The 14,434-nt window shown below is 35.5% G+C and overlaps 1 protein-coding gene across 1 annotated transcript in view; it reads left to right on the top strand.

Moving 5' to 3' along the window:
* Nucleotides 1–2,377: 2,377 nt before the first annotated feature.
* HTR2C (5-hydroxytryptamine receptor 2C) overlaps nt 2,378–14,434 on the top strand; it is a gene marked incomplete at both ends in the record, with an annotated part of 109,466 nt that continues 97,409 nt past the window's right edge. The window contains 2 exons of the mRNA XM_080718606.1: nt 2,378–2,412; nt 7,941–8,254. Of these exons, the coding sequence (XP_080574732.1) occupies nt 2,378–2,412; nt 7,941–8,254 (349 nt within the window). The remainder of the gene's footprint in view (nt 2,413–7,940; nt 8,255–14,434) is intronic.

Raw genomic sequence — 14,434 nt, 5'->3', positions numbered from 1 at the left:
TCTATCTTTGAACCTTTTAAGTTATCGTAATCTTTAGATACACGAAAAATAAACATTAAAAACATTTTTATGACTTAAATAAATAAAAAATAAAATAAAATAAAATTGAAAAAATAAAATAAAAACAAAAAAGAAAGAAGAAAAAGAGAAAGAAAAGAAAGAAAATGGAAAGCTTAGCCAAACATTTAGAGATAGCACAAGTCTGTAATTTCAGTACTTGGCAGTTTGAGACAGCAGAATATCAAGTTCAAAGTCAGCCACAGTAACTTAGTGAGACCTTGTTTCCAAATAAAAAAATTAAAAATGTCTGGGTATGTAGCTGGAAGGTAAAAATCCCCCTGGGTTCAATCCCCATACTGTAAGGAAAACATAAAAGGAATCGTGATGGGGGTGGGAGAAGATGTTTATATTTATTGAGGGCTAAGAAGAAAAAGGGTAATGGATATTGATATGTATTGATCTACCTTATCATTTTTTCCTGTCACTTATTTCCAGATATTTTATTTAAAAAATTGTCTGCTATCTGGCAAGATGTTATGGGACAGAAATGCCCCCCCTGACAGTTTGGCTCACACGACTTTTCTTGTGCATAGTAATATTAGAACCGAAGAGTGGAGATTGAGGGATAAAGTAGGGCAAAACTTTTAAACGGATAGCTTGACTGTTTAGAATAGTACTTTTAAATGAGATGAAAAGCACACACACACACACACACACACACACAGAGAGAGAGAGAGAGAGAGAGAGAGAGAGAGAGAGAGAGAGAGAGATGGTTTATTCTAGTAAAATTGTATGTCCAGATTTCTAAGAAGAGCTAGAAAGCACCAAAGAAAGATTATCAAGACAGATTTTCATTATCATACACCTTTGAAAATATTTACGAACTAGACAAAATGATCCTTCAGTTTTCAAGCTATCCAACTCTGTCTCTGTCATTTACACACACACACACACACACACACACACACACACACACACACACACACACACCAAATTCATCTAATTGAAAGCCCACTACCTGCAAATTTAGCATAGTTCTAACTCAGAATAATTTTATAATCCCAGAAAGGGACTGAGCTAGATGTCGAGCGAGGGAAGACAGTGTAATCAAGATCCCAAATAGAAAACTCTGAAAAGACAAAAATAGAAAACAAGGAAGTATTCCCTTTTCTGTTCCCAGTGAGTTATCTCTAAGCAGAAAAACCAAAGAGTCTCTATGTTACTCACCAGAATTCATCCTGAGTATGTCCACAAAGTTGAGGTAAATATTGATAGTGATAGGCTCCACCCCAGAGGGACTTATTTGCAGGAAAGTAGTACAGTCTCAGCAAATTTGCATCCAGTCCATTCTACACCAACACTTTAGCATACTGAATAGAAGTACTAAATGATGAATAATTCACTGTGTAAACATTCAGTTGGGCTTTGTGATATAGAAAATACTCTGAAAATAGCCTATGGTATTAAAAGCATTCATTTTGAATGAATGAATGAAGTTCTTTGATAACTCACTTAAATTTTATGTTTCAATCTTAGTACCTTAGGTGATGTATTGTCTCCTCTTAATGCAGAAAAGAAACTAAAGATCCGTGTTTCAGTCATCGAATGCAACTAACTTTTTGTTCCATTTTTCAATATTAGTTCATACGCCCTAATGGTAACATACTGTTGGCTACTTACTAGTCAGTACATAGAGCGGTTGCTATATTTAATGTATTACATTTATTTTGGCATAATCCTGTGATCACTGCCCTCTGGAGAATATTGTTGGTTAATGTAAAAATATAAGCGGAACTTTCTGTGCAAATGAAGACTGCTTCACTTGGAAGAAAATGAAAACTAGCAGTGTTGTCCAAATTATGTTCTCTTTATAAAAATTCTTAAAATTGTTTTAGTTTTCCATGTTATTATGTGATGAAACCTCTTCATTTCAGACATGCTAACTAATATTACACACTTTTTCCGGGTTGTTTACAAATTAAGAAGGATATATTCTTAATTCCTTTCGAGAAACATTAATTTGTAGCTATGTGTACTCTAATGGAGGAAGATTTAATAGAGCCCCATAGAAGTAAAGTTTATCCAAGAAATTTTAGAAAAACTGTGATGGTTGTAATTTGGTAAATAAATGAAAAAAAAAACTCTCTTCACCTTTCTTTATCATTTATGCAATATGTGTTTGCCTGTTTGCAAAATTAGTGACTGTTTCTTATCACTAAGTAAATGCATTCAAGCTTATTTAAGTGATACAAATTACTTGGACCTTTAACTAATTTTCTTTTCTTTTTTCTTTTCTCTCCCCAGGAAGGATACAATGAATAAAATTTGCTAATTTATTTACAATTTTCAACTGTGGTTGCATCACACTTCAGCAATCATGGTGAACATGGGGAACGCGATGCACTCGTTCCTGTAAGGATGCTATTATTTTTTAATAAGAACTTGTTTAAAGATGCTAAAATGCTTATATAGGGCCTCTTAGCAGTATGTGCCTCAATGTGCATCAATGACTTGCATCCAAAAGATTAATATTATGAATGTTTTCTACTTAGAAATGATAAATGAGAAACCAGGCCTGTTGCTGCACATTTTGACCCCAGTATTTGGGAGGCTAAGACAGGAGGATCTCAGGTTCAAGGCCAGCCTCAGAAACTTAGACCCTCAGCAACTCAGCAAGACTCTGTCTCAAAATAAATAGGACTGGGGGTGTATCTCAGAGGTAGAATGTTTCTGACTTCAATTTCCAGTACCCTCCACAAAAAAATAATAATAAGTGGGGAAAACAGTATTTTGGATGCTAAACATTTTACATCATGTACTCAAACCGATAATATGGTGATAATACCCCCCCAATTCAAATAATCCCATTTCTCATGCTTGTTTTCTCCATGGGTAGAACTATGAAAGTTGAAAGGTTCTGTCCTTTTCCGTTTTGCACGAACTGTACAGTCAAGAAAATCAAATGCCTGTGTAAACCTCTGATTTTGTGAAGTAAAAGTTAAAATAAAGTAAGAGTCAGAAGTTAGGAATCAAGGTTGGAAGATGTATCCAGACAAAAGAAAACAATGCCATCCTGGGAAGTCTTGGTAGAGGTGCCCAGTAATCAAAGTCGAAAGAATGCAACCTAAAAGAACTGAGTTAAGAACCACATATCAAGAACTAAGCAATTCAGCCCAGTGCCGTGGCAGATGCCTGTAATCCTTGTACTTGGGAGGTTGAGACAGGAGGATCGCAAGTTCAAAGCCAGCCTCAGCTGGCTTAAGAGACCCTGTTTCCAAATAAAATATAAAAAATAGGTCTGGGAGTGTAGCCTGGAGGTAGAAGGCCCCTGGGTTCCATCCCCAGTACCACAACGTAGTGAGACCCTGTTTCATAATAAGACACACACACACAAACACACACACACACACACACACACACACACACACACACCAAAGAAGGAAGGAAGGAAGGAAGGAAGGAAGGAAGAAAGAATGAATGAATTTTAAATCCAAACCTGTTCTTTGAGAAATGGTACACAGACAAAGAAATCCAAAGCTGTATAAACTCTGATCAGAAGAGTTGAGAAACCCCAATTTCCTTGATCCTACATAATTACCATGACTCCTGTAAAAGAGCTCACACAGACAAATTTTACAACATAATGTAAGTAAGTGCAATAGCACTGAATATTCTGTGATTTGATCATTGTAGACCCTAGATTTAAAATTACTGTCTTAAGGGCTTGGGGGAGATAGTTTAGTGTGTGCTTAAGCATACATAAAGGTCTTGCTTCAATATCTAGCATCCAAATAAAATATAATCGAATAGATTAATAAAAGAAAAAACTGTTTGAATCCAGTTCTACGGAGACAGGCAGAATCTAATAAAATAAAGATTTGACCTTTGGGCAAATTTTGAAATACATACATTGGTAAAGAGCAACCATAAAATACATTTGTTTCACTTTAAAGACAGGCTGGAGGTGTAACCACAGGCATATATCACCGTGCCAGGCTAGAAGCAGATTTTTGAATCATGTATTATTTTTCTTTATTTTCAATATCTCTGAAGATAATACATGTAAAAGAATTTATGGACGGGCATGGTGGTGCATGTTTGTAATCTCACAATTTGGGAGGCTGAGACAGGAGGATGACGGTTCACAGACAGCCTCAGCTACTTAGTGAGGCCCTTTGCAACTCAGTGAGACACTGTTTCAAAATAAAGAATAACAAAATAGGGCTGGGGGTGTAGCTCAGAGGTAGAATACCCCTGGTTACTATCCCCAGTACCACAAAAATTAAAAAAAATAGAGCTGGGATGTAGCTTAGAAGTTAGATACCCAGTGAAACACACACACACACACACACACACACACACACACACACATACACACACACACACAGAGAATTTACAAGTTTCTTATTATTATTTGATAAAAATTGCTGTGTATGTCTCCACCCTCCAACTTGCTGAGAATAGAATATACCGTGTAGCTTTGTCCAAGAGAATATTATTTGAATAAAATGTCTCAAGTCTTAGTTTTCTATCCATTACAGAATGAGAAAATCAACAGTTTCATGATGTCTTCATTTCCTTTCAAAATGTACTAGTAGCCGGGCATGGTGGCGCACACTTGTAATCCCCGCGCTTGGGAGGCTGAGACAGGAGGATCGCGCAGGTTCAAAGCCAGCCTCAGTTGGCTTAAGAGACCCTGTTTCCAAATAAAATATAAAAAAATAGGTCTGGGAGTGTAGCCGGAGGTAGAAGGCCCCTGGGTTCCATCCCCAGTATCACCAAAAAAAAAAAAAAATGTGCAAGCTTATTAACAAGACATTAAAAGAAACCCAGAAAGTTAATTAATTTTAAATATACTAGAAATCTATCATAATATTTTGATTTAAGTTCAAATCCTATCAATTTCTTTTCAGGCTAAATGATCCAATTTAGGTTTAGAAAGTATCATACTCGTGCATGTATAATATTATGTATGTGATATAATTATGAAAATCATAATTATCTAATTTGAGTACAATAAACTTCTCTGATGAGTAATGCATATATGTGTATATATATGTATGTATGTACATATATATTTCCCTTCATAGGGAAAAACAAGTAAATGTGAAATAAGCATTTCCATGGAGAATTCACAGACTCTGGACATTGTCATGGGTTCCAATCTTCCAATTACAGAATTTACTCAGCTGTCTTGCATAGAAATTTATTTAACACATATTGTGCTAGCAGAGGCAATTTTCTTCTCTATAAATAATATTAAGGTTTAACAACCATTACATGTAACCTTATATTGCTATTTGATATTCATTAATAATTAAATAAATAATAAGGAATAAACATAAGATAACCATTTATATATAACATTTTTTAATTTGGTATTGGGGATTGAACCCAGGGGCTTTGTATCTCAGAGCTACACTCCCAGCCTTTTGTATTTTATTATTTATTTATTTATTTATTTATTTATTTATTTTGCGGCACTGGGGATGGAACCCAGAGGCATTCTACCTCCGAGCTACACTCCCAGCCCCCGTTTTTATTCTTTGTTTTGAAGAGGGTCTCACTAAGTTTACAGAGGGCCTCACTAAGTAGCTGAGGCTGGCTGCAAGCCTGGATCCTCCTGTTTCAGTTTCTCAAATGCTGGAGTTATAAGCTTGCGCCACCACGCCCGGCTCCTTTTTATTTTAAAACCGGTTCTCGCTAAGTTGTTAAGGATCTTACTAAATTGCTGAGGCTTACAATTGAACGAACCTGTGATCCTCTCGTCTCAGCCTACCTAGTACTGAGATTACAGTCACCACCATACCTAGTTCACATTCTTGATTTGTGTTTGTGTGTGTGTGTGTGTGGTATTGAGTATGAACCCAAGAATGGTCTACCTCTGAGCTAGGTCTCAAGCCCTTTTTATTTCTTAATTTTGAGTCAGGATTGTATATTGTACTGGCTGACATCAAACTTGCAATCCACCTGTTACAGCCTCCCAAGTACTGAGATTATAGGCATGCATTACCATATCTAGTTATCTCTTGCTTTAAGCAGAAACTATTAAGCATAAGGAAAATGAATGTTATTTTTATTAGGCACTTTAGTAACTTTCACTTTGAGAGAACATTTATGGATATAAATGAATTTGAATAAGTCTCATATCATCAGGAAAAAATTTATAATGTACAAAAGACAACCACATCCAATCCTCTTGCATTAGACTGCCTAGCCTGAAACTCATACTAGTAGAACCTAATTAAGTACCAATATGAAAAATATGCATTTTAAATGACTTAAGAGATCTACTTCCCAGTTCATTTAAATTACCATACTAGAGTTCTTAATCTTCATCATGGGTCATTATCTAGCTTAGAGCAAGGCCCAGAAAACATAGGGCAGATATGAGGAGGGAGACCTATAGAAGGAAAGCCTATAGCACAAGAAAATTTGTTGACCAGCATGAAGTCACTTTGTAAATGTGAGAAGGTAGAAAGAGTTCTAAAAAGAAGACCCTCTTATCAAAGCCACTGTAATCTGTCACACTAATGGAATATCACAATTTGAAGGTCAACCTCACTGATTTAGTGAGACCCTGTTTCAAAAAAATAGTGGGGGAGTACTGAGGATTCAACCCAGGGGCATTCTGCTTTTAAGTTATACCTGCTGCCCTATATTATTGTTTATTGTGGAACAGGATCTCACTAAGTGTGGATGTTCTCTTTAAATTAGTATATTCAGATGTGAACCTGCAATCCTCCAGTCTCAGCATCCCAAGTACTGGGATTACAATACAAGTGGGTGCACCATGCCCGACTAAAATGAAAATGTTAAAAAAAGAAAATGTTTTAAAAAGAAGCTGAATGTGTAGCTCTGAGGTAGAATGTCCCTGGGTTCAGTCTCCAGTACAAAACAAAACAAAAACTACTGTGCCTTCTTTGAACACGTTTTTGCAATTGGTCTGATGATAACTTTTCTTAGCTTTTGATCAAAGAAAAGCAATTTCCAATTTTCTTCTCTGGTTTCTGGTTCCTTTAAGAAAATATTCCTCATTCTCTTGTCAGATACTTGAAAGAATATCTCAAAGTAATTAATATTTTTAAAATAGAATAAGTTATTATTAGCCAGGCGTGGTGGCGCACGTTTGTAATCCCCGCGCTTGGGAGGCGGAGACTGCAGGATTGCGCAGGCTCGAAGCCAGCCTCGCTGGTTTAAGAGACCCTGTTTCCAAATAAAAAGTATAAAATAGGTCTGGGAGTGTAGCCCAGATGTAGAAGGGCTTCCAGGAACCCCAGTACCACAAAAAAGTAAGTTATTACTATAAATCAAACAATACTGTAGTTTTGGACTGCAGTAAGAGTTTTAAACAGCCTTTGAAGTTGATGAGACTCAGTATGGACCCAGCCTTGCTGCTTGCTGCGTATGTTTTCTTGGGAGAGTGACTTAACCTCTTTTAACCTGTTTTCTCATCTGTTCTCATCTACATAATGGCTATAAATCAGTATCAAACTCTTATGATTGTTATGTGAAATAAAGTGAGATTATCCATATGTATTTCAAGAAACTAAGTGCCTAAATCATAATAATCATGCAGTGGAAGTAGTCATTGCCTTTGGTTTTGTTTTTCCTGCTATACTGGGGATGGAACCCAGGACCTCAAGCATATTAGGCAAGCTCGCGCTCTCTGTCTCTCTCTCTCTCTCTCTCTCTCTCTCTCTCTCTCTCTCTCTCTCTCTCTCTCTCTCTCTCTCATTTAGCTATCTTCCCAGCCCCCAAAGTATTCCTTGGCCAGAAAGGAATACTGAAGTTTTATTCAGAGAGTAGAAATGAGGACAATGATGATGAGAGCGAGCTGCTTATTGAAGGAGAATTGTTTTGTATATGCAATATATTGTGTATAAGAAATTTCATATGTACCTGACTGGTTTTTTTTCTTCTTTTTTTTTGATTTTCAGTGTGCACCTGATTGGCCTGTTAGTTTGGCAATTTGATATTTCAATTAGTCCGGTAGCTGCTATAGTAACCGACATCTTCAATACCTCCGATGGTGGACGCTTTAAATTCCCAGACGGGGTACAAAATTGGCCAGCTCTGACAATCGTCATCATAATCATCATGACAATAGGGGGCAACATACTCGTAATCATGGCAGTAAGCATGGAAAAGAAACTGCACAATGCCACAAATTACTTCTTAATGTCCCTAGCCATTGCTGATATGCTGGTGGGACTGCTTGTCATGCCCCTGTCTCTGCTTGCAATTCTCTATGGTAAGTACAGTTCTATTCATTTTTCATCTAATTGTGTATTTTGTTTCAGGTATCAGAGTAAACAAAAAGATAATTGTTTTACCTGTAGCATTTGGAAAATGAAGAAAAGTGAAAATTATATGACAGAAGGAATTATCTCTGCATGTTTAGATTTATTAATAAACAAATTAATCTGGTGTGGTGCCCATGCCTGTAATCCCAGTACTTAGGAAACTGAGACAGGGGATCACAGGCTTGAGGGCAGCCTCAAAAACTGAGCAAGACCCTTAGCAACCTAGTGAGACCCTGTTTTAAAATAAATAAATACATACAGACATAAATTAATAGGCCTATAGGTATAGCTCAGAGATAGAATGCCCCTAGGTTCAACCCCCAGTATAATAAATAAATAAATAAATAAATAAATAAATAAATAAGCATAGTTTTCAAAAAGCAAAGCAGACATTTATAATGTTACAATTATACATAGATGCTTTATTCCTCAGTGTTATTTGTAAATATGAATGAGTAGTTGCTCTACTGTATTCAGATGGGACAGTGAGAGACACCTGCTATACCTGTATACTGAATAGTATATGTACTCTAAGTACCAATGCATCTCAAATACAAAAAAGGAAAACCAGGCTTATCTTCTTTAATAAATATATTTTAAGTGACCTTTCTTTGTGTGTAAGCATGTGTGGTTCTAAGAATAAAACCACAAGTAAGGGGTTGTGGGGATTGGAGTGAGGGCCTCAAGCATGCTAGACAGTGCTCTACTACCAAGCTACTCCTATAGCCCTAAGTGATCTTTTTAAATGTTGACAGACTTAAGTGGTTGGCACGAAGTAGGCATTCAACAAAACTGTTTTTTTTTTCTTCATGGAGTCTGTCATTCATGTTTTTACAAGGAGACAAGGATAATACAATCAATTACTAAATGTATAAGTGCAAATTCACATCATCACAAAAATGCAGGTATTTATTGAGTGTTTAATAAATTGATTTTAGAGATGCTTCAATTTTTTATTTTGGTTTTCTGATATCTATTCATTTTAACTTAAGTTTATTATGATAAACAAAGTCGTATACCACTCTACAATTATTTTTTAAATTATCTATTTCATTTGAAGTACTGGTGAATGAACCCAGAGGCATTCTACCTCTAAGCTACATCCCCAGCCTTATTTTTTATTCTTTATTTTTGAAATAGGGTCTCACTAAATTGTGGAGAACATTAAGTAGCTGGAGCTGGCCATGAACCTGCTATTTTCCCATCTCAGCCTCCCAAGTACTGAAGTTACAACCATGTGTCACCACACTCAGCTAACTAATTTGTTTAGATAGGGTCCTACTGTGTTTCCCAGGGAGGCCTTGAACCCCTGGACTCAATGAATCCTACAGCTGCCTCAGCCTCTGGAGCAGCTGGGCCCATAGACACACACCCCTGTGCTCAGCTCGAAGGATCTTTACTAAATAGTCGGAGAGCCCAGTTTGAATTTAATTGCTAATACACTCATCTCACAAAAGAGTAAAACAGGCTTCCAGTTCCCTGGAGTTTACAAATGGAATTAAACTAAAAAGAATATAATCAAAAGTTCTCAAATCCTAAAAGAAGTTAAGGGGGTCTATAAAATAATCTCCTGTGAAACTTAAATTTAATTAGGCTATTCTAAGTATTCAGAATATAGAGTGGTGATGCATTATCTTAACAGACACACCAGAAAGAATTCTTAAAAAAATATGCTTCTCTTTTCTTCACTGAGTTTCAGTGGTGTGCTAGCCTCAAAGCATCAGTGTTCTACCTGTATAGTGGCTATTTTACCATTCTACAGCTCCAAACTAAAGTAAGGGGAGGTTACTAAAATAAAGGAAAACATTTAGAATGTATAATTCATCCCATGGTATCTATTTATTTTGCCAATTACTCTCTTAAAATATGTTTATAACCATGTGCGGTGGTGCAGACACGCAATCCCAGGATTTGGGAGGCTGATACAGAATGACTGAAGGTTCAAGGCCAGCTTAAGCAACTTAGCATGACTGTGTTTCAAGATAAAAATAGCTAGGGGTGTAGCTTGGAGGTAGAATGCTTCTGGGATCAATCATCAGAAACAAAACAAAAAAAATAAAACAACAACAACAACAAAAAAACTATTATGGAAAATGATCAAGCAAAAGGAAACTATAATGAGACAACTCAAGTGAAATTAAATATCTTTAAACAAACATTTTAAGGTATTAAAAGTACCTATAAGTAGTAACTTCAAAACTAAGAATATAATTAATTTTTTATTTAAAACATTGAAATTAAATGATACCATAAAATCTGCCAGCCAGAATGTAATAGTGGCAATCAGAAAAGCTTGATCTGAGGTAATTAAACACCACATGAATACACAGTTAACCACTATAGCAAAAATACAAACCTTCCTAATTACCTAAAGAGATGTACGTAATAGAAAAAAACTGGAATCAAATATATCATTAATGAAAATAAATTTGAATCTAACACACTACTTGAAAGAATATATTTTCAATTTGGCTTACCAAGAAAGACCCAACTATATCTTGTATACAAAAGAAACCATTAAAACACAGAGATTCACAGCAGCTAAAAATAAAAGGATAGGCAAAAATGTGCACGAAACATGGTAAGGAGAAAACAAAATTGTGATCTTTGTGTCTGACAAAGTAAATTTTATTGAAAGAAAACAGAAGATCAATATATCAATTTATAAACCAAAACCAGCTTTTTAAAGATGTTTTAACAAAATGGAAAAATATACCAAATAAGAAATGAAAATAACCTATTTCTTCTTTGTAGTTAATCTCTTTGAGTATTTTCTCTAGTGCTGGTTTTGAAGACATAAATTCCTTCAGTTTCTGTTTGTCATGGAAGCTTCTTATTTCTCCATCTAATTTGATAGAAAGTTTTGCTGGGTAGGAAATTTTTGGCTGGAAGTTGTTTTCTTTCAAAGTTGGGACTATGTTACTCCAAGCCCTTCTGGCTCTCATGACTTGGTTTGGGAAGTCTGGAGTGATTCTAATTGGTTTGCCTCTGAATGTCACTTGGCCCTTTGTTTTTGTTGCCTTTAAGATTCTCTGCTTGGCTTCCACATTGGCCATTTTGACAATTATGTGGCGTGGGGATCCTCTTCTCCGATCCTGTCTAAAGGGAGTTCTATACGTTTCCTGGACCTGCGTATCGACCTCTTGCTCTATGTCTGGAAAATTTTCTTCTATTACTTCCTTGAAGAGATTGTTGTTCCCTTTGGTTTCACTTTCTTTTCCCTCCTCTATACACATCAGAACTAGAGAAACAAGATTTTCCATCCAACAGACAACTACGATTGGTTATCTGTGGAGATTCATTATTTATGTTAGTCTTTTACCTATCTGTAAAGGGTATTGTTTGCCTTTATTGTTGTTAATTTTTAGGATTTCTAGTTGGAATATAAATATACCTTCAGATATACCATTTGGAAATATTTTATCCCATTCTATTAGTAACTGTTAACTCTGTTTACATTGTCTTTGGATATACAATTTTTTTTATTTTTTAGGGAGTTTGTATACTCTTCTGTTGCCTGTGCCATTGAAATCATAACCAAGAAATCACTGCCAATTTCAATGTTGTGAGGTTTTATGACCCAGATTTTCTCCTAAAAGTTTATAGTCTTAAGATTTTTATTTAGGTGTTTTATATATTTTGAGTTAATATTTGTATATGGGATTAGGTAAGGGTCCAATTTTATTCTTTTCCATGTAATTATTATTTTTCAACAATATTTAGTTAAAAGATTATTATTCACACCACCAAATGTTCGTGGAAACCTTGTCAAAAATAACTTGACAATATAGGGAAGAATTTAGCTCTAGGCTTTTATTTAACTCCAATGGTTTATATATCTGCCTTTAGAATAGTACTACACTGTTTCAATTATTGTAGCTTTATATGGTTTGAAATCAGAAAATATACATCTTCTAGCTTTGTTATTTTACAAGATAGTTTTGGGTATCTAGAGTCCATATTCCATATTAGGATAGATTTTTTTTCTGAAAAATAAATATATAAATATATGATAGTTTCACCTAAAAAATAGAAAAAATAGATTCTCTGGTAAGAAAGAAAGCAAAAAGAAATATTGAAATGTTATCTTTAAGTCATCAAAAGCTTGTTATCAGACAAATGAAACTGTTATGTGAGATTATCATTTTTAATTTTGGATAAATTGCTATAATACTAGATGTCCATCACTAAGCCAAGCATGGGAGGGAGGGATGGGGAGAGAATGGGGTGGGGATCAGGTGGGGGCTGACTGGGCAATGTGTGCATGTATGTCTACAAAGGTATGTATCCCACTATGATGTATGAATACAGTGCACCAATTAAAAATAAAAATTAAAAAAAATAATAAAAAAAAGAAATGAAAATAACTACTGAAGCAAAATTAATATTTCAAATTATGAGGTCACTTTTGTAGGTTTATATGTATGTCAGTTGAAAACATTAAGAGACAATTTCTCAGAAGAATCCAGGTTAATAAAATTCACCCTGTTAGATATAGAAAAAAACAGACCAATTTTAGTAGAAGTGCTTGGGAGGCAGAGACAGAAGAATCTCAGGTTCACCGTCAGCCTCAACAATTTAGTGAGGTCTTCCACAATTTAGTGAAACCGTTACAAAAAAAAATAGTTCTGAGGGTGTAGTTTAGAGGGAGAATGCCCCTGAATTCAATCCCCAGTATCACAAAATAAACAAATTAGTCATAATGCTCCATAAATCATTTAAGAGAAATGAAAACAAACTTCCTGATTATTATATCACATAAACATAACTTTTGATACAAAGCCAGATAAAAACAGTATGAACAAGAAAAACCAAGATCACTATGAGAGTTTTTATTTATTATTTTTACTTTTTGGTATTGGGGATGGAACCCAGGGGCATTTTACCTTGGAGCCACAACCCCAGCCCTATTTTTTATTCTTTATTTTGAAACAGGGTTTCACTGAGTTGTGAAGGGCCTAAGTAGCTGAGAATGGCCATGAACTGTGATCCTCATATCTCAGACTCCTGAATGCTGGGATTACAAGCGTGTACCACCATGCATGGCTTTATTTTGTACTGGGGATTTTTTTTGTACTGATTTTTGTACTGATAAAACCAAAACCATTCTTTTGAGCTACATTCCCCTGACCTCTTTTTCCTTTTTTTTTTTTTTTTTTGAAACAGGGTCTCACTAAGTTACCAAGACTGGCTCAAACTTGTAATCCTCCTGTCTTAGCCACCTCTAGGATCACAAGCCTTTGCTAACACGCCTGCCTCACTTATAACTATTAATGCAAAAATATTTTACAAAATATTAGTAAAGCCAGACATAGTGTATACCTGTTTGTAATTCCAGTACTTGGTTTGAGAACAGCCTCTGCAAGTTAGTGAGACCCTGTTTCAAAATAAAAAATAAGCTGGGTGTGGTGGATACCTGTCTGTAATCCCAGTACTTGGGAGACTGAGACAGGAGGATCACAGGTCTGTGACCAGATTTCGCAATTTAGTGAGGCCCTCATCAATTTAGCCAGACCCAAAATAAATAAGGTCAGGCTGGGGAAGAGAGAAGAACCCTCTGACACTGTTGGTGCTTATAGGCCCGCAGCTTCTTTCCCCACTTCTTTTTACGAGAGGCTGTACTATATATTTTGCATTTCGTCTTTTGAAGAGTATCTATTCAGTTTGGTTGCCCATTTATTATTTAGATTATTCGGGTTTTTTTAATGTTAAGCTTTAATGCTTTTTTTATATTCTAGATATTAGACCTTTGCCCAATAGGTAGGTAGAGAAGATCTTCTCCCATTCTGTAGGGTTTTTCTGCAGAATATTGATGGTTTCCTTTGCTGCACAGAAGCTTTTAAATTTAATGCTATCACATTCATTAATTCTTGTTTTAATTTTTTTAGCTTTTTGGAGTCGTATCGAGGAAGTTCCTACTTGTAACTCTATGTTGAAGTGTTGGTCCTATAACCTCTTCTAGCAGTTTCAGAGTTTCTGGTCTAATTTCTAGGTCTTTGAACCATCGAGGGTTGACTTTTGTGCATAGTTGGTCTTTGATAAAGGCATCAAGGACATACACTGGAGAAAAGACAGCTTTGTCAGCAAATGATATTAGGAGAACTGACTATCCGTATGTAGAAAAATGG

The sequence above is a fragment of the Muscardinus avellanarius genome (assembly GCF_963383645.1).
Source record: "Muscardinus avellanarius genome assembly, chromosome: X".
Lineage (NCBI taxonomy): Eukaryota > Metazoa > Chordata > Mammalia > Rodentia > Gliridae > Muscardinus > Muscardinus avellanarius.
The sequence above is the reverse complement of the archived record's forward strand: the minus strand, read 5'-3'. Positions and strand labels throughout refer to the sequence as shown.